The following is a 24,574-nucleotide window of genomic DNA, read 5'->3' as shown; positions in this document are numbered from 1 at the left end:
AATGGGCCGGAAATATTTTGCATTGTATAAATTAACACCTTCTTTTGTAATAAAGAAGGTTTCACTTTTATAAACTTGTAATCAGTGTAATAATGAACAAAGGGAAAATGCCCAAAACCGTGCAACTCTCCTACTTTTTTTTTGTTGAAGTTGTGGCGATCAGGAAGATTATTTTGGAGGAAGGGCTCCTTAAATATGAATAATGCATGTATTCAAATCATTAAACCAAAAGAAACATTAGCAGTACATTCATTCAGTCCTATGATGAGACAACAAATACCACAGCACAGATTTCAGGAGCTCCTTTAACAAATTGCCAATGACTGAATGCAAAACCGAATCCCTGTTAAGCGAACCTTTATAAGCCAAGATGAATGCAAACTAGGTCCGGCCTGTACTAAAAATATGCGACCCAAGAAAGACATATGGCTAACGAACAAGTTACTTACCTTCGGTAACGCTTTTTCTGGTAGATACAGTATCTGCCTGTGGATTCCTCACCTTGTGAATATCCCCCTTGCGTCAGCAACATTCGGAAATTCTTTTCGTAGCTTCGCGCCGACATTGACTTGGACGTCATAGAGGCACGGCATCGCTCACGACTCTGCTGACGTCACCGACGCCCATAATAGGCCCACGCCGGCGTGATGACATCAGTTCCGCCCTTTTTTCCGTGCCTTCGAGGCACACGGACGGACCAATGACAGTAGATATATACATAGTATACACAGTACACAATAGTCAAGGTAAAACACACAGTGTAAAGTAAATATAATACATTTTCCTTGTCCATAAAATATTTACAACACAGATTCTCTGGTATAGAAGAGCGGACAACGGGGAGGGGGGTGGGTCAGTGAGGAATCCACAGGCAGATACTGTATCTACCAGAAAAAGCGTTACTGAAGGTAAGTAACTTGTTCTTCTGATAGATACATCTGCCGTGTGGATTCCTCACCTTGTGAATAGAGTCCCACAGCAGTCCCCACTCCCGGAGGAGGGTGTCCACTCTTCTAAACCAGGAAATCCTGGAGGACAGAGCGCGCAAAGTGGCCGTCCCTCCTCACCTCGGAATCAAAGCAGTAATGCTTCGCGAAAGTGTGGAGGGAAGACCAAGTTGCCGCCCTACAAATGTCCTCTACAGGAACACCTCTAGCCACTGCTGAGGTTGAAGATTTAGCTCTTGTAGAATGAGCCCTTATACCCTCTGGTGGTTCCTTACCGGCCAAAGAGTAGCAGATCTTTATACAGAGGACGATCCATCTTGACAAAGTTCTTTTATGGACCGCTCTTCCTCTCTTGCAGCCAGCAAACCCAATGAAGAGCTGGTCATCCAACCGACAGTCTTTAGATCTGTCCAGGTAAAAAAACACCGCCCTTTAAGGGTCCAGACGATGTAATCTCTCCTCCTCCTTGGAAGGGAGAGGGGGAGGATAAAAGGTAGGGAGGGTAATGGATTGACTACGGTGGAAAGGAGTCACCACCTTTGGGAGAAAAGCAGCCCTGGTCTTAAGAACCATTCGATCAGCATGAATGGTCAAGAAAGGGGGCTTGGAACTAAGAGCTTGAAGCTCACTTACCCTCCTTGCTGAGGTTATTGCAACGAGGAAGACTGTCTTAAGAGTCAAAAGCCTCATAGGACATCTGTGAAGAGGTTCAAAGGGAGCACCCATTAAAAAGGTCAAGACAAGATTTAAGTCCCACTGAGGCACAATAAAAGGAGTAGGAGGGAACTTATTTGTGAGGCCCTTCAAAAACCTCAATACTACAGGAGATTTAAAAAGAGATGGCTGGTCAGGCAAGCAGAGAAATGCCGACAGCGCTGAAAGATAGCCCTTAACTGTGGCAACAGCAAGCCCTTGCTGCACCAGAGAGAGGGCAAACTGGAGAACATCAGACAAATGGGCTCTCAAAGGGTCAATAGATTTCTCCCCACACCAAGTGACAAATTCTGACCATCTATATGAATAGATGGACTTAGTGGAGTCACGCCTGGCTGACAAGATGACATCCACCACGTCAGGCGGGAGAGAAAAGGTAATCAGGTTGCCCTGTTCAATCTCCAGGCATGAAGGTGTAATGTCTGTAGGTGGGGGTGTAGAACCTGCCCCTCCATCTGAGAGAGGAAGTCTGCCCTGAGAGGGAGACGGAGTGGCGGGTGAGAGGAGAGGTGGAGAAGATCTGGTACCACATCCTTCTTGGCCAACCCGGGGCGACCAATATGACTTGGGCCCGGTCCTGGCGAATATTCCTCAGAACCCGAGGAATCAAGGGTATGGGAGGAAACGCGTAAAGGAGTTGGTTTCCCCAACTTAACTGAAACGCGTCCCCGAAGGCTCCTTGCATCGGATACTGGAGACTGCAGAACGACGGGCAGCGAGCATTCTCGCGAGTGGCAAACAGGTTCACCCGAGGAGTTCCCCACATCCAAAAGATGTCGAGAACAACCTCTGGATGGAGCCTCCACTCATGGTCGGCCGAGAACTGACGACTCAGACTGTCTGCTCGCACGTTCAGAACCACGGCCAGATTATTTGCCATCAGACAAATCCGATGGTCCTCAACACAAGACCAGAGCCGCAGAGCGTCTCTGCAGGGACACTGCGACCCTACTCCTCCCTGCTTGTTCATGTACCACATCGTGGTCGTGTTGTCCGTCAGGACTTGCACTGAACGACCGCGAAGCAAAGGGAGGAAGGCCGTGAGTGCCAAACGTATAGCCCGCAATTCTAGAAGGTTGATGTGAAACAACCTTTCCTCTGGAGACCAAAGACCCTTGACCTCCAGATCCCCCAGATGAGCACCCCACCCTAGAGTGGATGCATCCGTTATCACCGTGGCCACCGATGGAGACAGATGGAAAGGCTTCCCTAGTGACAGATTGCCTTCCACGCCCCACCAAGATACATCCGCTGCAGCCTCTCTGGAGATCCTCACTGACTCCCTGAGATCCCCTTGGTGTTGAAACCACTGCCTGCGGAGGCACCATTGGAGTGTCCTCATGTGCCAGCGTGCATGGTTGACCAACAGAATGCATGAAGCCATCAGACCGAGCAGACGAAGAACCTTCAGGACTGGAACTACCTCTCCATTGAAAAATAAAGGAATAATTTCCTGTATGTCGCGAATCCTTTGAGGTGGAGGGAATGCACGACACACAGTAGTGTCCAGTACCGCACCTATGAACAGGTTGCGCTGGGAGGGCACCAGGTGAGACTTGGGTACATTTATCGAAAAACCCAAACGGTACAACAACTGAGTTGTCTCCTGCAGATGCTGGAGCACTTTCTCTGACGACTCTGCTTTGATCAGCCAATCGTCCAAATAGGGGAATACCGGAATCCCCGACTTTCTGAGATGTGCCGCCACCACCGCCATCACCTTGGTGAAGATTTGAGGCGCAGTAGTAATTCCAAAAGGAAGGACCGCAAACTGATAGTGCTGCGATCCCACCGTAAAACGGAGATACTTTCTGTGCGACTTCAGGATTGGGATGTGGAAATACGCATCATGCAATTCGAGCGACACCATCCAGTCTTCTTCCAGCAGCGGTTGAAGAACCAGTGCAAGGGTGAGCATCTTGAATTTCTCTTGTTTCAAATAGAGATTCAAGATCCTGAGATCCAGGATTGGACAAAGTCTGCCATCCTTCTTGGGAATCAGGAAATACCGGGAGTAGCATCCCTGGCCCCTTTCCTGCTCTGGGACCACCTCTGTGCAATAACCTTGGCAAGGAGGGTAATTGGGAGGAAATTCCCGAAAGGGAAGGGCATACCCATTTTCTACGAGATTGAGAACCCAAAGATCTGATGTAACCGATTCCCAATCCCATAGAAAGTAGGTAAGCCAACCCCCCACTGGACCCACATGATCCTGAATGGCGGATCTAGGGCTGCTTTTCTGTGGCTGGGGGGCTGGAGGAGGTGGAGGAGGAAGAGGTTTGACACCCTCGAGACGCCCCCTTTGCTTCCCCCTGTATGACCTGTACAAGGTGTTCTGCTGCTGCTGCTGTTGTTGCTGCTGCTGACCTTGTCTAAAGTTCCGAAACGATGAGCGTCCAAACCCTCTGAACTTTCTGGCCGATGCACCTCTAATTTGGAGACCCAAAGACCTGGCAGTAGCTCTGCTGTCTTTAAACCTTCCGAGGGCTGTATCTGCCTTCTTGCCAAAAAGTCCTTCTCCATCAAAAGGCAGATCCAAAAGCGCTGCCTGAACATCAGCAGAAAAGTCCGAGGACTTTAGCCAAGCCGATCTTCGCGTAGCAACTGCAGTACCCATAATCCGAGCCACAGAATCAGCCGTGTCAAGACCGCTCTGAATTACTTGGCATGCCGCTGCTTGGGTGTCAGACAACACCTCCTCGAAATCACTCCTGTTCTCCTCAGGAATCTTAGGAGCCAAAGCACGCATTGAGTCCATAAGAGCGTGCACATACCTCCCCATGAGACAAGTGGCATTTGTAGACTTCAAGGCCATACTTGCAGATGAGAAAGTTTTCTTGGCCACCTGATCTTGCTTTTTAGGGAAATGCACTTATAGACTTCTTAGAGCACGCAGCCTGAATCACCAGGCTCTCTGGAGAAGGGTGAGATGTCAAGAATGCAGGGTCCTCAGGAGCTACCCTATACCTTCTAGCCACACTCTTGGATACAGCAGGAGCAGAGAGTGGCTTCTTCCACACCTCCATAATGGTCTCAGTTAATGCCTCATTAAAGGGAAGTAAAGGCTCCACAGCCGAACTCGGTGAGTGAAGTACTTCTGTTAGAAGGTTTGACTTAAATTCAACCGTTGGCAATGTTAAATTTAAAAGTCCTGTAGCCTTCCTCATCACCACATGATATGGCTGGACATCCTTTGAAGGCGCATCATGCCCTGAGGGCAATTCCCACTCCGGGGAAAAATCCAGGCCACTGGCATCAGCCAGCTCTTCAAAACAATCTTCACCCAGCTCATCTTCCTCTAAGTCAGGGCGAGAGTCTGCATAACTTTGTTCCTCTAAGAGGCGTTGTGCTTCTCTCCTGTAACTCTCCTTTACACGCCGCAGCACCGGATCCACAACCGACTCCGACGGAGTCGGAACCGACGTCGGTACCGACTTCGATGGCCCAGTTGTATGCTCCTGATGTCTACTTGGAGCAGGCGACGTCGGCATCGGAGTCATCGACTTCGGATGAGCCGGTGATGACCTCGGCGGAGCCGGGAACTGCCACGGCGTCGATGGGGCTGGCATAAACGGCATAAACGGAGCCGGGGCATAAGAACACCCAAATTAAATGCCAGAGGACCCATGGGACCCGAAGGTGCACCAGAGGGGTACCATGCCCTTGAAAACACGCCATACATAGCGTTCAAGAACGCTGAAGGGTCTTAGCCCGGCGCTGGAAAAGGTAGTTGATCACCCTCAGGCTGACCTCGAGGTGGGATTGAATCCGGCTCAACCATATGCGCAGATTCATCAACTTCCACAGGGATTACTTCTTCCTCCTCTCGAGCCGGAGACGGCGCCGGAGATGGATTGGACTCCGGAGCCGGAGAGGGTACCTGCGACCTCGAAGGCGAAGCCTCACCTTCCTGATCCGGAGTCTCCTGCGGCGGGACCACCTTCGAACAAACCCTCCTGGGCGACCTCGACCTCGAGTTCGACTTCTCACCCGAGTGACGTCGAGACTCATGCCTCCTCATACTGTGCTTCTTCCTCGATCTTGAAGCATGGTCCGATAGGACTTCGAGGCCAAACCCTCTCGAGATCGGGACCTTGACTTCGACCTCGACTTCGACTTCGTCCTCCTCGAGCGTGATCTTGAAGTCTTCTTATCCTTGTCGGCCTTAAGTCTTGCCACATGCAGTTTGGTTTCCCTCTCTCGTAGGGCCTTCGGATTCATCTTACGACAAGATGTACAACCATCTACGTCGTGATCGGAGCTTAAGCACCAAATACAGTCCTCGTGCGGATCCGTGATGGACATCATTTTCCCGCACTCCCTGCAGGGCTTGCAACCGGTCTTCTTCGACATCATCACGAAACAAAGAAGCAGGAAACACAGAAAATCGAAACAAAGTCACCAGTAAAGCTACTGAGATTCCCGAAACCATTAGCGTCGACGCCGCGGAAAAAAGGGAACTGATGTCATCACGCCGGCGTGGGCCTATTATGGGCGTCGGTGACGTCAGCGTAGTCACGATGCCGTGCCTCTATGACGTCCAAGTCCACGTCGGCGCGAAGCTACGAAAAGAATTTCCGAATGTTGCTGACGCAAGGGGGATATTCACAAGGTGAGGAATCCACACGGCAGATGTATCTATCAGAAGGGATGTTATATGAACTTTCCGCTTCAACTGAATAGATAGTTTCTCAGCACCACTAGGCAAAGGTCTTGTGTCTGTCTGCATGCTCAACCTTTGTTGATAGTCTTCTGGTAGCCAGAACTATTTTTAAGACATCAGACTAAAGGAGCAGAATTCGAACTTTCTCACACTTTATTTCCATGCATGTATATTTCAAGCTTGTAGATCTTGGTAAAAAACTGACCAACGATCTGTTGGCAGAGCGGAACCTCTGCCACCGTAAGGGCCTATTGGGGCTACATAGTGAAATCCAATAAGTACAGATACAAACAATGCTTAATCAAGTGTTGGGCTTTTAGGATGCACAGGGCTGTAGGACTCCTTTATCCTTTTTGGCACTATTGGAATTTAAGGAATCAGATGGAAAACATAGGCAATGCAGAGTTTCCACCTAATGCCCAACACTTCTTTTTTTTTTTTTTTTTTTTTTTTTCAAAAACCTTTATTGGAGTAAGCATAGAAAAGTACAAGAATGGGCCCACAACCTCACGGGCTGGCCGCTAATAACAAGGCACAATGCATGAAATAAAAATGTACACCCGTGGTTAGGCACAGCTCGAGTACAAAGCATTACTCTACCGCTATCACAGAACAATTTGTATTTTTATTTTTTACAAAAAGAAAAACAAACACTAAAAGGCGAATGCACGAGAATTAAGGTCAGCCCAAAGAACGGAGGGGACGGTCCACGATCAGGAGAACACACCCAGAGCCCGGAGGCTCCAATCAAGTCGGGAGGGGGGGAGGGGAGCAGCGGGGAGAACCGGAAATATAAAAAACCTTATGGAAAGGTTCCGGGAACGCTAGTCTAGGGAGAAAGGACAATCTCAGCAGTGTCTACTAGGGGAGGGGTGCAAATATCCCCACGATAATCATTCCACTGGCCCCAAACCTTCGTCCACGCCCTGGGTCTGCCCCTGGCCACATAGACCGTCTTTTCACGAAACATGGACCAGTCCATGTTGTCTTCCCACTTCGAGACCTCAGGGGGCCTGGAAGCGCCCCAGAGTTGCGCGACATCCCGCTTCGCAATCATGTAACCAAGGGTAGCCCATCTGGTCTGGGCCACAGAGTAGTCAGTGGGCTCCCACACATTCAACAGACATCGTCGAGGCTCCGGCCGCAGGACCACATCCGTCACAGCAGTCATAACCTCAAGCACCGCAGTCCAATAAGCAGCTACAACCGGGCACTCCCAAAGGATATGTAAAAAGGTCGCACTCAAACCACATCCACGCTTACATAGCCCATCCGAAGAAAAGCCCATCGTAACCAGACGCGGACCAGTGACATAGACTCGATGAAGAATCTTAAGTTGAACCAAACGGAGACGGGCAGGAATGGCCACCTCCTTGGGAGAAGAGAGTGCCGACTGCCAATCCTCGTCGTCCAGTTCCAACCCATCGCCAACCCAAGCCTCCCGAAGTCGGACCAGTAAGTCCGCCCGATTATTAATCAATTTCTTGTAAATCAGAGAAATAGTGCTATCGGGAAGATGCCCATCAAGGACACGGTCCTCGAGGGGGGAAGATTCAGGCAGGGCCTCACCAGGAACCAAGACTGAGGCGAGGGCGTGCCGGACCTGCAGGTAGCGAAAAAATTCCCTACCGCTCAAACCATATTCCGCCTGGAGGGCCTGGAACGACTTCACACAACCGTTCGAGTACACGTCACCCACCTTACAAATCCCAATCACATCCCAGCGGTCGAAACCCTTGGTAGACCAGAGTCCGCCCAAACGTTCCGAGGCATAAAGCGGCGTCGCCAAAGTCAATCGATCCTCCCACCCCAAACTCACAGTCGCAGCTCGCCATACAGTTACTGCAATCTTGGATGGGCCCACAAGATGGCGCCCGGCCGATCGGGAATAAAGCGCTCTGGTAAAGTCCCCACCCGGAAGCTGGAGTCTATCCATCTCGAATGCAGGATTACGACCCGGGGAAAACATCACGTGATTAATGGCAGACAACTGGGAAGCCCAGTAGTATCGCTTGATATCGGGGAGCGCCATGCCCCCGTCATACCAGGGGATGGTGAGTTTTGCGAGGGCGATACGCGGTCGCCCATCCCATATCAATTGCCGTTGAAGACTCTCAATCTCTTGGAAATAGGTCTTAGGAATAGCGTCATAGGAGTTGTGAAGCGCGTAAAGGAAGCGCGGCAAGGACATCATTTTAAACAGGGCCGCCCTGCCCAGAGGAGACAAAGGAAGCTTGCGCCAACGGGCCACATCCAAGCGCAGTCTAAGCAACGGTGGGAGGAGATTACGCTCAAAGCGGAGCGTCGGGTCCAACGTAATAAAAATCCCTAAATACTTAAAACCCGATTGGACCACCTGGATAGGAAGTCTGCTCGGCAAGGGGGGCAAAACCCCCGAAAGAACATATACGCAGGACTTGGTCCAGTTAATAACGAGGCCCGAGTTGGCTCCAAAAGAAGCAAGAATGTCAAACAGAACAGACAGAGATTTACGCGGGGAAGTGAGATATAAAAGGATATCGTCCGCGTAAAGCGAAACGCGGTCCTCAAAGTCCGGAGACCAGCGAATCCCCTTGAGAGACGGTTCCCACCGAAGCCAGGCAGCCAATGGTTCCAAGGCGAGAGCAAACAGTAACGGAGACAAGGGGCATCCCTGACGGGTACCCCTGCCAAGGGTGAAAGGAGCCGAGACCCTACCATTCACCACTACTTGCGCCAGAGGTGCCGCGTACAGTAACTGGACCCAACCAATAAACTCAGGTCCAAAACCAAATTTCTCAAGAGCCGCCCAGAGATAAGGCCACTCCACCGTGTCGAAGGCCATGGATGCATCCAACGATGCCAAAATGGCCGGCTCCGTCAGAAGCCCCGCCCTCGCGATCGCGCCGTGAAGACGACGTAGGTTCAGAGCCGTGTTGCGATGTGGGATAAATCCAGATTGATCCGGATGGACCAAGTCACTAATGACCGTCAAGAGACGGGATGCCAGCAGTTTCGCCAGTACCTTGGGTTCAACATTTAGTAGGGATATGGGCCTATAGGAGGAACAAAGATCACGTGGTTTACCCTCCTTGGGGATGACAACTATCGTGGCCAGTCTCTGATCATAAGGGAGAATACCCCGTTCCCGGGACTCCAGAAACATGGCGCGGAGATACGGAGCCACCCTATCGGGACGCAACTTGTACAATTCAATTGGCAACCCGTTCGGGCCCAATGCTTTGCCCGAACGGAGGGAACGGATAGCAGTAGCTATCTCATCAACCGTAAAGGGGGAGTCCAACGCCACACGGTCTAAATCAGAAACAATGGGCAGGGCTATATCACGCAACAGAAGGCGAGAGTCAACCACATCCCTCACAGACACAGGGGTATACACCACACGGAAGTACTCGGCAAACCGGTCAACTATCCCAATCGGGTCCGTTACACTCACACCACATGCAGACTGAATCACGGGTACCACACGATTAGCTCTCTCCTTCTTATCCAGCCACGCCAGCAATTTACCCGCTTTGTCACCCACATCATACAGACGTCCCTGTTGCTCCCGAAACATCACTTTGGCGGCATCCGTGACCAAGGACTTATAAGCAAATTGTTTCAGACCCAGGGCATGGAGTTTCTCAGGCGTGATATCAGATTCCAAACCCTCCTCCAATACAGAAATCTCCCCCTCAAGATCAACCACCTCTCTATTCCTCTCTCTCTTAGCCTCAGCAATAAGGGAGAGGGCTTGCCCACGAATCACGGTCTTAAAGGCCTCCCACAGGGACACAGCAGATGAAACCGACCCCTCGTTATCCAGAAAATACGAGTCCAAGGACTTAAGCAAAAGGGTGCGGGTCTCAGGGGAGGTGAGGTACCACGGATTAATAGGAGCCACCCTGCCCACCGCCTCCACCCCAACCTCAAAACGAAGCCAGAGCGGAGAGTGGTCAGAGATACCCCTGGGCATGTGCACAATCTCACGCATCGCCGGGGATTGAGCCGCAGGCATCAGGAAATAATCCAGCCGAGACAGACTCCCATGGGCACAAGAGTGAAAGGTGTACTGAAGCTGCGTAGGATGCAAAAGCCTCCAGCAATCCACCAGGCCGAAGGTATCCAAAAAGCCACCCAACCACTGCTGAGCCGCCGGGGTATCCCTAGGGGGGTGGCGATCATGGAGGCCAGAGACTACCGAATTAAAATCACCAGCCAGAAAGAGAGTACTATCAGGAAGGTCCAACAAGACACGGCCCAAATCTGAAAAGGTAGAAGTCTGCAAGCCGGGGGGCACATAAACAGTTAATAAGGAGAGGGCACGGCCTTCATATCGACCCACAAGGACAGCAAACCGCCCCCGGTCATCCTGAATAACATCATCAATAGCCAGGGGGAGGGAAGCCCGAATAAGGATACCCACACCCCTGGAACCCGAGGTAAACCCCGAATGTGCTACGAGGCGATAGCCCCACCTATTCATTGCATGACAAACATTGCCTATCAAATGAGTCTCCTGCAGGAAAACAATGTCAGGGGATAAACGTCGTATACATTTCAACACCACACTTCGTTTGATACGATCACCCAGACCATTAACGTTCCACGAAACAAATCGCAACCCGCTACCCCCAATCCCACCCGACAAAGCCCAAACCCCCCATCAATGAGCATGACCACAAAAAGCAATTCAAATACAGAATAAAGTCGCCTTGAACACAGAACACATAAACAACGAACTTCCCAACCACCCACCCCCCCAATAACAAGAAAACACCCCCCACCCTGCACCCCTGCAAAAAGCTAAAAAGCCACCCCAACCTGCAGTGTGCCTGTCGCCCAAGAACCCCTATTCTACACAAAGACCCCGGAGGAGGAAAGGCTCCGTCCCACCCGCCCCCCGATCAAACCAATAGCGAGAAGAAAACCATACATCAAAACACAAATGAGGTAGAGGAACATAGGCTTACATCCCTGGACCAGTTATACAAAACAAGGCATCAGTCAAAGACGAAACGTTCAGCTCTCTACACCACCTTCAGCACCGCCCGGGTGGGCTTCGGACTCAGTCTCAGGGGGACGATTAGGCAGGGAGTCCAGCCAGTCATTCGCAGCATCTGGCCGATCAAAGAAGAAAGTTCGATCATTATACTCCACCCGCAGCCTGGTCGGAAAGAGCATTGCGTAACGCATCCCCAAGTCCCTAAGACGTTTCTTGGCACCACGAAATCCCATACGCTGCTTCTGGACCTGTGAAAGGTGGTTCTGGATAAGGTCTTCAACCAGGAGATCAACCGAGTGGGGTTCTGGGTTCTCCGGCACACCAACCACGCGAACATTACAGCGACGTGCCCTGTTCTCAAAATCCTCCAAGCGCCGGGTCATGAAATCGTTCACCCTACGGAGATTGCCAATCTCCGTCTGAATATCAGAGACGTCCGTCGTGAGGCTGGAAGATTTGATATCCAACGACTTCACCTTTTCGTTCGTCTTGGAGAGATCGGCTCTAATCAAATTCACCTCAATTGCCACAGTGTCAAGTTTGTGGGCCAAAGTTTCGTACTGTTGGCCTATGGATTCCCTCATGCCAGAAATGGCGCCCATGATGTCCTGCAAGGAGGGTTCCGTCGACGCATCCAGTACTGGGTCCGACGCAGTGGGACCGGGCAGGGCAGCTCCGGGGGGCCCCTTAGAGTGGGTATAACGATCCATAACATTAGATTGAACCGGACCCCCGCGCAGAGATGTCTTCGTCTTGCGCGTCTCTCGGTCCCCTCTGCCCGCCATTTTGAAGATGCGTCACGAGTAATGTCACCAGGGTCGACGGACCGGGCACCAGAAATGGAGGCCCCGGGACCAAAGGACTACAAGAGGGGTATCACCAGGATAGAGGCAGCCCACTCCAGGAACAGAGCAGCCAAGGGCCAGACAACCTACGTGTGTCCCGGCCGCAGCTCTGGCCCGACACTCTCACCAATGTCCCAGTCCGAGGCAGAAACGAAACCGAAACTTAAGAGGGGGACTCACAAGACCAATCCCCCTGCCGTTGTTGTTCAACTCCAAGACGGCCACCGAACCTCACCCAGTCCCGGGCGCACTTCGAGGGCGGAGCCCAAAAGTTCAATTGAACATAATTCAGGCACCCGATGTCCAAATCAGTTTCTGAAAGGTCCAGGTAGATCAGCCCAACGTCCTCTATATGAATCCTCGCAAAAATCAGGATTAAAACAGGATATTAAGCCGGGAGCGGCGGGGGTCCGGAGAGCGCTGGGCTCACGCGGCCATCTCGGATGCCCGCCAAGCTCCTCCCCCCTGGGATGACGATGCCCAACACTTCTGAGAAGAATCCTTCTGAGGAAATTGAGATGAATTCTAGAGACTTTCTGTTTTTGTATGTCTCAAACTGAACCACTACAAAAAAAAAACTAAAAATCAGAATCTCCCATTATATGTGTAAGTGCAGCTTCCTGCTGAACAAATCTGCTTTTACATTCAGAGCCTGTTTTTCATGGACCAGCTGAAATGGCGATGTCTTCGCTTTAAGGCTAGTGAAAACTTTGCAGTGTTTTATCACTACACATTGACCTAACAACCTCTCTTTTATCTATGTATAATGTGGTGATTTTATTACTGCTTAGCATGTGACACAGAGTTCTCATTATTTTGGAAAACATGACTTCAGTGCTAAGTATACAATCTCAGCACCCATAGATGTATGTGAAGTGACTTCTTCAGGAGTCTTTCTAAAGACCATCACTCTCCACCCTATAGGGGAAACATCTGTTACTATTGTCAAGTGAGATCTCAGGTCTGATGTTCCTCACCCAATAGCAAGACAGCTCACTAGATTCTGCACTGAAGATATAGAATAATTTCCAGGAATATTCAGATATTATCTGTAATTTGGGTATTTACATTTTTGACATTTACGTCTGCAACCATCTATATTTATTTGTTGTCCATGTTTTCTGTGTTCATACATATTTGGTGAAATAGTGGAGTTGCAACTAGTATATTTTTGCATTTATTTAAATCACAAATGTACACTCATACTTGGGTCCCCGATGCATTTTCATTTATTTAGAACGAGTCATATATTGAGCATCAGCTTTTGTGCATTACAACACAATTAGGTGCACACCTTAAGCTGTTTAAACTTAATTAGAAAACCCTATCCCTTTTTTTAAACTCCTCTGCATGTCAATGTGCATTAGTATTGCCATCAGCCATGAGCTACACCGTAGATATTGTCTCCAAAAATACATATTTTCTGCTTTTTCAAATGTAAAGATAAGTAGAAACAGAGCATTGATGGTTTCTGTCTGTATCTATAAAGCAATCGGTAAGAACAGAAAACTGGGAGCCTTATCTCTAAAACTGTTTAAGTAGGGGTTCTATCACAATTGTAGGAGTCATTGCAGAGGTTTCAAATAAAGCTGCACCAGTTGCAACTGGGGCATGAAAATGCATTTACAGACCAAGCCTTTTTGAGTATGTTTAGCATGAGTAATCATTTGCTGGATATGTTCTAGGAGAAAGACTTCGAACCCTTTGAGTCAATGTTCACCAATAGGGTGGAAAGGCACTCGGCTCAAGAGGCTCCAAACTCGCAGATTTTCAGAGCTTTTTCAACAATAAACAGCATCAGGAGCCTTATGTAGTTGGAGGAATTTAGGATTCAATGAAAGATAAAAAAGTTGGATACCTGTAGTTAAAGTTACGTATTGGACCCTTGTAGATTCACCTTCCTGAATTTGATCTGACAAAACAGTACCAGAATAAACTGTGGTTGGTGAGAACAAGGCTCACCTCCTGAAGAGAGATACTGCATGTCTCATTATTAATTTCACTCCAGATAGGACTTGAAAGCATTATAGCTCGGCAAAGGAGTGCTTTTCTCTCCAAGACACAGTACTGCAGATGTCTTTCAGAATTATTCAGGCAAAGAGAGCTGCAGCAGCTGCCTTGACTCCATGGAGTGAGCTTACCAGGCAACTGTTAGACTGGATGGGTGTATGTGTTATTAGAACATTGGAATGTTGGAATTTTGTTGACTATATTGGCCTATAAAATCTGATATAGGCATGTTGTCTCAACATTACAATGTCCTCACACACAGTTTCTGCTCCTCTCCTTCCACTGCTTCTTCAAAATAGATGTGCAGCAGGGTACCCAGAAGCCTTGCCCCCTCCCTCCTCTTGTAGCTCATAGTGTAAATGAAGCCTTGACCGTGGGTACGGAGGGAAGGGTGAGAACAAATGTTGCTCAGCTTCTGAGTCTCCCTGGTTTGGCTGCAGAACAGAAAATAGTCCAGCCATACCCAGGAGGATCAGGGGCTGCCTTCAGGCTCCTTTCATAGCTATTGCTCTGAAGTAACAATAACTCAACAGCCATGACCCTGTGTGCGGCTGTTATGTAGTGGACATTCACACCAACAGTTGTGAAGCAAACGTTTCGGAGGACCGGGAGGGTTTCAGCCACCTCAGGCTCTGAATGGCTTTGCTTTTTAAATTTGGACATTCTGCCCTTACAGGGTGGAATGTTCTAAAAGCCTTATAGCCTGCCTTATTGGGCTATACAAACCAAGAACGCCTGCTCACTTGTTAAAGGCCTTCGCCTTCTTCTCGTGCACTTGAGTGGGCCTTTAATGGCCAGAATAACTCACCACGGTGGGCTATAAAGCTATTATAATATATGAAATAAACCACTACGAAATGCCTCGTTTTAACATGACATTGCCTTTGTAAGCCTGAAAAGAGGCTAAAAAGAGTTGGTGTGAGTGATACAAGGTCTTTGTTTTATTCAAATAAAATTATAGAGATATTTTTACATCAATTGAATGTGATGTATTTTCAGCTGCAGACTGGTTGTGGAAAGAAAGCTGGAAAACAAAACTTCAGTAGGAAGGTCAAGGGCAATGTGGGTGTCAATTTGGGCTAGTTTTGGGGGGCCCGTTCCCCTAAAAGAAATGTAGCTTGCCCTGCTGGATCATTTAATTGCTAGTTTTAATAAAAAACAAAAAACATTTTCAAAAACAGTGCTAGACTAAGGCTCTAGAACAGGACTGATGGATATCTGTACTCCTGTGGAAAGAAATTCTACCCCAATTTATAGAGGTGCAGTAGATATGGTAGACATTGATCTAGGACTATTGATTTCAAGTCCAAATGATTACAGTGTGCCCATATTGTAAAACGTGTCTATTTTAATGTGTAGGTTTTAAGAGTGGAAGATGCTCACGCTGCTTACAAAATGTGCTTGCAAACATCTGGAAACTTCAGTGATGCAGCCAGGCCAGGTCATTAGGGCTAAAGTCCGCAGGCCTTGGTCAGCATTTGACCTTTGTCTGCCTTGAGCTGAATCAGAGCTTCTGTTGGCAGCTCCCATTGATCCGAGAATAAATGATGCCTGGACCACACTAGTACCACTAGAATCCGTTCTTCCTTAATTGGTGATATTAAAAGGAGGCACTATGGTAGTACCTGAATGCAAGACACAATATCCTAAAAGTATTTAAGTTATTGACAGGAATAGATTTGTGAGGGTCAGAGGGGGTGATGTAGGATAAACCGTTGTGTGATGGTCTTCTGCATAAAGGTCCCGGGTAATCTGCCTGCACTTTTACACAAGCTACTATCTATAGACATATTGTGGTACTTCTATTTAAAATACATCAAGACTGTTTAGGGTAGTGGGTGTAGGGCAGGAGAGGGCTTGCAGCTTCTACCCACTTCTGTATTTTGAAACCATTGCAGTGGTGGAGGCTCAGACTGTTGAACTGATGACCTCAGCCAAAGTAAACAGGTAACTATTGGTTAACATTATATGCAGGAGGACATGCCAAGGGAATCGCCCTAGCTACTCTGCTTGAACCTTTACAGCATGCTTACTGTATTTTTCCTTGATAGGTCTGTCCCATTAAAAGTATGGTGATAAACCTTGCCTGAACGTATGTTGGGAAATCTATGGAGCACATCAGGCATATCTTCTCATGTCCAGACTGGATCACATCACTGGATCACATCAATCATGCCACGGTGTTTACATAGACTAAGTCTATTTGTCTGGATTACATGACTGCAGGCCTATGGTCTTTCAGAAGGTGATGAAATTGTACTTACTGGTGGTCTAGAAGAATGGCAATGGTCAGCTTCACCATCTCTTATAATTTGTGAGAATACTGCCCTAACATGCAGCTGGCTTTGCAGGTCCTCAGTGCATGGTCACTTGACAAAAACACCTCATGACCCACAGCATCCAGCCTTTTTTAATTTTCTGCCTAAAGGTGTGGAATGGAATGGGTTTAGAGTTTACTCGGCCAAACAGGCTGAACAACTACACTAGAGGCTCTTTTGTTGAGTCAGCTAAAATAATGAGAATTGGCAAATCCAATAGGTTCTGCCTTTGAAAGGCGATTCCTGAGCTATTGTCTTTATCAGTTCTTGTTTCCAGTAGCATAAAGAAAATAAATTCCAAAATGGCTGGCGGACTTCATCACAATGCATTTGTGATGTGCATGCAATGTTTTTTCTGCTTAATAAAAAACATTCCAATATGGTAACTGATGCGACACGACCTCCGGCCATCCTAGATTTTTTTAAGGAAGAAAAACCATCATAATCTGGCCCCTGATGCATGTATGCGTCATGATGCACTGGCAGAAACTCGGCACAAGTCTGTAAACTTTAATTTACATTTCCAAGATGGCTGACAGCCAATTCAGAACATTTATTATAAAAAATATGTGTAGGCACAAGAAGAGTGCTGAGCCCTTGCACAAAAGTAGTTAAAACAATTAGCATGGCAAAGGGAATGTGCAGTGGACCAATGGATGTGGATGAGCGGGAGGGTTGGGGAGATGAAAGTGAGCAGACAGGCTAAAGAGTCATGAACGAGATTCACTTGCATGTGTTTAAAGCCGTCTAAAAAAGTAGTCCCCTCACATCAGACAATTAAAATCACATTGTAAAGAAGAAATGCTCCATTGGCATGGCAATGCATAAGGAGCGCTGAGCCCAAAGTCCACTCAAAGTATATTGTATAATTGACAATAGTTCTTCAGGAACAGACAACTGAAGCTGTTTGTAGACAAGACCAGAAGACTGGATCTGAGTGGACCGGCCTTTATTTCTGGATGCCCACCTGTTTATGTGGATTCCCCACATGGTGTCACTGATCTCTTTTAAGCCCCATTAAAGGTTAGTATTGACTAAGCATCCTGAAGTTGTCGGAGAGAATCTCCATGAAAAGGTATAACCTACCCTGACAGGAATGTGGGGGGAATTCTAAGCTTTCTTGGTTACAGCTACAAAAACAGTGCATTTCTTTAAGGTGACCTTTGGCACAGCGATAAGCCAATTTTAAAGGCATTTAATATTTTAATTTAAATCTTTATGTGATGTATAAAGATCTATTATCTCTGATATATTTGATATTTTAATTACTGTATTTAGGGCTGTTAGGAATGTTTATTGCTATGGTATTATCTACATTTGTACTATTGTGTGAGAACATAGTGCACTGCCAATAGCCTAATATTTGCACTCAGTTTCATTTTAACTAATCATTTTCTGTTTCTTTTCTGTTTTGTAGCTATACCTATCCATTGTATTTGATTATTTCAATATGCATAATTAATGTATTACTTCGACTACGTTGTGTGCCAGTGTGATGGAACGAGTGTAGCAATCACTGTGGCATAAGAATCATAATCAAACAGGTTTGACAAACTGTCCAAAGCCTCAGAGCTGAAAACTGCTTTGATTTTCTGTATTTCGTTTTCTGAGTGATAGCTTGCTTTTCTCTTCCAATAGTCTAATGGTCGGGGGGGAAAACAAGCAGCAGCTTTATTAGCTCCTGAGCTGCCACTGTGAAAGCTTCACAGACATAAGACATGTTGTGCGAAATACTTGAGTCTGAATGATTTTTTAGGAATATACCTGTATTTATGATTGTATGAAAAACAACTAATAAACAGTTTCCACCCTTAGTATTGCAAGAGGCTGCTCGTATGAGGGCAAGTAAAACATGGCATGAAGCTACATTTGCCCACACAAGAGAGAAATTAATTCCCAGCAACATACCTGAAGCTGGGACATGACTGTACACATTATTACATAACATACATAATTGTTCTTGATGCCGCACTAAATTATGAAATGAAATCCTTATAAAAAATACATGGTTGTCTTACTTTTAGTGGTTCCTGTAAAGCAACATACATCTCCGGCATTTCCAGAAACTTGTCTCTGGCTTCAGGACTTGAGAAATTGTAAACTTTCTCTCGATACTTTGCTGCATATTCTGAGTTTCCTGGCCAAAGGACAAATTTGTCTTTTAAAGCTACTGGACAAAAGTGCTTGGTGTCTCCAAAGTGCTTTTTCTGTTCAAGCTTTGCATCTTCATCCTAAATGCAAGGAATAAGTATGAATATATATTAATGGAATTACAGTCATTTGGAGAATACATATAAGTCTTTTTTCAAATTGGTTTCATTGAGTCTTAGACCTGCTTTTTATATTTAATTGTTATTTACTAAAATAACTTAGCAGCAAAGGCAAACATTGTAAACCAACAACATTTCTCATTACCTCTGGTACAAAAGTACTTTCTTTCTGGTCTATAGATGAGGTCTCTCTCCTCTTAGTCACAATCACACTATGCCTATACCTTTCCTCTTTCTTTTCTGCTGGACTCTTCAGATAAATACTGTTTTGACTCTTTTTTGGTGTAATATTTTTCCCTTAATGGAGAAATGCACAAATCCCCCAAATCAGGTATTGGCAGTACACAGCTCTGCTGCACAAAATTATAACCTTTTGTTTTTTCTTTATTCACAAGTGAGGACCACATTTCTATATATTTCTATACGAAAATGATTTTTTTGGTTTGCTAATAACTTTTGCGCCATTTGACGAATCTTATCGAACGTTAAAAAGATTAGGAGTCTAATTCACCTCAGGATGTCCTTGGGGGCCAACTACCCCTCCTGTTACCTCCAGTAAGTCCCACACAGAAGGATTTCTAAGAGGTCTTCGGAGGCCACACCCTCTTTCTCCACCACTCTGCAAACGAGCCTCCTGGTGCACTACTAGTAGGGGGATGAGGGTCCTTGAGAGCCAACTACCCCTTTTGTTACCTCCATTAAGTCCCACACAGTGGGCTTGCTGAGAGGTTTTCAGAGGTCCAGCCACCTTTCTCCACCACTCTGCTAACACGCCTCCTGGCTCTCTACTAGTTGGGGGATGAATTCCCCTTGGCTCTTAAGGGTCCTTGGGAGCCAACTAGCCCTCCTGTTACCTCCAGGAAGATCCACACAGCTGGATTGCTGAGAGGTTGTCAGAGGCCACGCCCCCTTTCTCAACCACTCTGCAAATGCACCTCCTGGCGCACTACTGGTTTGGGAAAGAAGTAAAATTTAGTCCTGAAGCCCTCATGAGTAAAGTGAAATTAATTCCCCAACTAGCAGAACGCCAGGAGGAGTTTGCAGAGTGGTGGAGAAAGGAGGCTTGTCCTCCAAGACCTCTCAGTAATCCCAGTGTCTGGGACTTACTGGAGGTAACAAAAGAGGTTCCTGGACCCAAAGGACCCTTAGAATCCATTTTGTTTGTGGATGAGAGGCAACATAACTTAGAGCAAGTTACAAATGTATAATCAGATTGACAAAGTGAGTCTTGTGTTGATATTCTTCTTTTATTTTCCGATGCATTGTGGTATGCACAGAGGTAGAATCAGCCAACGCGTTTCGCCCAGCAAATGTGCTTCTTCAGAGCAAAAGATTGTTGACAACGCAAATAACTCATCTAGGTTTGTTCAAGAGATGCGTAGTTGAAAGGCGGTCTGATTAAACAGAAAGAACTCCCATGTTGGAGAGTAATCTTTGTACTTGGCAGAAAGGACCTGTGGGTCTGTAGGTTGGGTCTTAACGATGAACTGTGTCCGGATACCATCCTTCGGCCTGTAAGCTTGGGACCCTTAGCATCCAACAGGACTTCATCCCTCAACCATCACTGCGCCGGGTGGCACGCTTGCAGAGTGGTGGTAAAGGGGGTGTGGCTTCCTGCAACTTCCAATCGTTTTTTTTCTTGTTTTAAAAAATTATTTTTAAGGGAGGGTTGCTTCATGGGCCTCCTTCCCTACGCCATGTTCGGCCTGGGGGACCCCATCCACCGGGGCCCAGCCTGTTCATTTTTTTATATAAATAAGCGAAAGGGAGAGGGGCCACTCTGGCTGATTTTGGCCCTCGGGGACCCCATCCTTCGGGGCCCAGCCAGCAGTGTGGGTGCCCTAGTCCTACATAGCAAACACAAGGAGATGATAGACAGAGCACTGAAACTTTTAAGACACTCACCCCCAGTCACGGATCTGGGTTGAATCCATCATCATTCTTTAGCTCACTTTGCCACCCCAGTTCAGACATAGCTATATGTAAATCAGTCTTGACCCCGTGCCTCATGGGAACAGTCCAGCCCTACCAAGCCATGATTTCCCTGGACCGGAAACAGGCATCCTGGGACCTGTTTCAGGCTAACAGCCCTCATCAGCCAGGCTAGCGTGAATCCAGTGGCAAAGTGAGCAAGGGACCCACGTCTGGGCATATCCTGCCAACTTAGGGCGAAATAAGCAAACACAAAGAGATGATAGACGGAGCGCTGAAACTTTTCAGACACTCACCCCCAGTCACGGATCTGGGTTGAATCCATCATCATTCTTTAGCTCACTTTGCCACCCCAGTTCAGACATAGCTATATGTAAATCAGTCTTGACCCCATGCCTCATGGGAACAGTCCAGCCCGGCCAAGCCATGTTTTTCCTGGACTGGAAACAGGCATCCTGGGACCGGTTTCAGGCTAACTGCCCTTATCAGCCAGGCTAACTTAAATCCAGTGGCAAAGTGAGCAAGGGACCCACGACCGGGCATACCCTGCCAACTTAGGGTAAACATAGCAAACACAAGGAGATGTTAGACGGAGCGCTGACATTTTTCAGATACTCACCCCCAGTCATAGCTCTGGGCTGAATCCATCATCATTCTTTAGCTCACTTCGCCACTCCAGTTCAGACGAACAAGTTACTTACCTTCGGTAACGATATATCTGTAAGAAACAGTAGTTAGTATTAGATTCCTTACCTTAGAATATCCCCAGGCGTCAGTCTGGATCCGGAAACTTTTGCGTAGCAGTACCCCTGCGCGTCGGTAGGCGTCGTCTGCAGGCGTCCCCTGCGGCTCCGCGTCGTCGGCGTCGTGCGCCGTGATGACGTCGCTGGAGTATATAGACGCCGCCTCCGCGCGCTGACGTCAGTTCTTTGCACACAGCTTTTCCGCGCCAGAACACGCAGAGCCATGTGAGAACCAACACTGGTGCCATTTGAAACTAGGGCCCTGAAAGGGATGTCCTTAACCCTAGGTATCAGTTCGCAGAACGGGGAGGACGGGTGGGGCGGTAAGGAATCTAATACTAACTACTGTTTCTTACAGATATATCGTTACCGAAGGTAAGTAACTTGTTCATCTGAAAGAAACAGGTTAGTATTAGATTCCTTACCTTAGAATAGATACCCCAGCAATACCAACCCCGGTGGTGGGTCTGCGAACCAATACAACCTACACCAGAAAGTCCTGGAGGACCGAACGGCCAAAGAAGCCATCCCTCCGGACTTGACTGTCCAGGCAGTAGTGCCTCGCAAAGGTGTGCAGCGAGGCCCACGTAGCCGCCTGGCAAATGTCCTGCAAAGGGACTCCCCGGCCCAGGGCAGTAGTAGCCGCCGTAGCCCGAGTGGAATGGGCCCTCAGCCCAACAGGAGGCTCCTTCCGAGCCAAAGAGTAGCATGCTTTGATGCACAGGACGACCCACCGAGAGATGGTCCGTTTCTGTACCGCCCTTCCCTTCTTCTCACCCACGTAGCCAACAAACAGTTGGTCATCCACCCGGAACTGGCGTGTGCGATCCATATAAAATGAAAGCGCACGTTTTGGGTCCAGACGATGGAGCCGCTCTTCATCCTTTGAAGGATGCGGAGGCGGGAAGAAGGAGGGCAAGGTGATGGACTGCCCAATGTGAAAAGCAGAGACTACCTTGGGCAGGAAAGAAGGTCTAGTCCGAAGAACCACCTTATCAGGATGAACAGACAAGAAAGGAGGTTGAATAGAAAGAGCCTGGAGCTCACTCACTCTCCTGGCAGAGGTGATGGCTACCAGGAAGGCCGTCTTTAAGGTGAGAAGACGGAGAGGACAGGAATGAAGGGGCTCAAAGGGAGCACACATCAGGAAAGTCAAAACCAAGTTCAAGTCCCACTGAGGCATCACGAACGGAATTGGAGGATACATGTGCGTGATGCCCTTCAAGAATCTTAACACAATAGGGGACTTGAACAAAGATGGCTGATCAGGTAGCCTCAAGAAGGCGGAAAGGGCAGAAAGATAGCCCTTGATAGTGCCCAGAGCAGAGCCCTGCTGGGCAAGGGAAAGGAGGAAGAGGAGAACCTCAGACAGAGGGGCAGAAAGGGGATCCACAGCCTTTGCTGTGCACCATGCCACAATCTGTTCCACCGGCAGGCGTATACCGACTTTGTGGAGGGACGCCTGGCTGCCAGAATAACATCACAGACTTCAGGAGGCAAGTCAAATGGCCTCAACTGTCGCCGCTCAATCTCCACGCATGGAGGTGGAGACTGGACAGGTTCGGGTGGAGGACCGTCCCCTGCTGCTGCGACAGAAGGTCCTCCTGAAGGGGCAGGCGGATCGAGGGACCGACTGTCATGCTGAGTAGCTCGGGATACCAGTATCTTCGAGCCCAGTCCAGAGCCACAAGGATAACTTGGGCCCGGTCGCGCCTGATCTTCTTCAGCACTCTGGGCAGAAGTGGTATAGGCGGAAAGGCGTACAACAGACCGCAACTCCACTCGCGCCGAAAGGCGTCGCCGAGCGAGTGCCGTCTTGGAAACTCCAACGCGCAGAACTGATGACATTGCGCGTTCTCTTCTGTGGCGAATAGATCTAACCAAGGCTCTCCCCATTGCTGAAAGAGGCCTCTCGCCACATCCGAGTTCAGACGCCATTCGTGATCCACCGAGCACCGACGGCTGAGTTCGTCCGCCCTGGCGTTCAGAGAACCTGCCAGGTGTTGAACCGTCAGAGTCACGCCCTGACGTTCCAGCCATTGCCAGAGGCGCAGAGCCTCTTGGCAAAGGGTCCACGACCCCACACCGCCCTGTTTGTTGCAGTACCACATGGCGGTGGTGTTGTCCGTGAACACCTGCACTACACTCCCGTCGACAAAGGGGAGGAATGCCTTCAGTGCTAGGCGGATCGCCCGCAGCTCCAACATGTTGATATGGAGCCGGGACTCCGCCGGAGACCAGAGGCCTCTGATCTCCGCCTCTCCCAAGTGGCCACCCCAGCCTTGGAGGGACGCGTCCGTCACAACCACATGCTCCGGTTGGGGAAGGGAGAGGGATCTGCCCCTGACCCAATCGCGGTCCGTAAGCCACCACTGCAACTGTCTCGCAGTGCCCTCCGAGATCAGGACATGGTCGGATAGGTTGCCCTGATGCTGGGCCCACTGAAACTTCAGGTCCCACTGCAGAGCCCGCATCCGCCATCTGGCGTGATGCACCAGAAGGATGCAGGAGGCCATCAGCCCCAGAAGCCGCAGCGTCAACCTGACCGAAACCCGGGATAACGGCTGAAAGATGGGAATCAGAGCCTGAATATCCCGGACCCGCCGTTCCGGAGGATAAACCCAAAACTGCGCCGAGTCGAGAACCGCTCCGATGAAAAGGAGCTTTTGAGAGGGACACAGGTGTGATTTCGGCACATTGATGGAAAACCCCAGCTCGTGCAGGAGGTCTGCCGTCATCTGAAGGTGGTGGACGACTGTCTGGGGCGAGCCCGCCTTCAACAGCCAGTCGTCGAGGTAGGGGAAGACTGAAACCCCTAACCGGCGCAGATGAGCTGCGACCACCGCCATCACTTTCGTGAACACCCGTGGGGCGCTGGTAAGGCCGAATGGGAGCACGATAAACTGAAAGTGCTCGTGGCCTACCGTGAACCGCAGGTAACGCCGGTGGGCCGGCAGGACGGGGATGTGAAAGTACGCATCCTGCAAGTCCAACGCTACCATCCAGTCTTGTGGGTCTAGAGCAGCCAAGACCTGAGCCAAAGTCAGCATCTTGAACTTCTCCTTCCGGAGGAAGCCGTTGACATTCCGTAGATCCAAGATAGGACGCAGGCCTCCCTTGTCCTTCTTGGGTACCAGAAAGTAGT

At 48.7% G+C, this 24,574-nt stretch overlaps 1 protein-coding gene across 5 annotated transcripts in view; it reads right to left on the bottom strand.

Annotated features, from left to right (window-relative positions):
• AK9 (adenylate kinase 9) overlaps window positions 1-24,574 on the bottom strand; it is a 1,611,121-nt gene that overhangs the window by 769,135 nt on the left and 817,412 nt on the right. For all 5 annotated transcript variants that reach the window (XM_078648533.1, XM_078648534.1, XM_078648537.1 and 2 more), the window contains one exon: window positions 18,503-18,715. In XM_078648533.1, the coding sequence (XP_078504659.1) occupies window positions 18,503-18,715 (213 nt within the window). The remainder of the gene's footprint in view (window positions 1-18,502; window positions 18,716-24,574) is intronic.

The sequence above is a fragment of the Lissotriton helveticus genome, chromosome 6 (genome assembly GCF_964261635.1).
Source record: "Lissotriton helveticus chromosome 6, aLisHel1.1, whole genome shotgun sequence".
Classification (NCBI taxonomy): Eukaryota; Metazoa; Chordata; class Amphibia; order Caudata; family Salamandridae; genus Lissotriton; species Lissotriton helveticus.
This window is presented reverse-complemented; position numbering and strand designations above follow the sequence as displayed.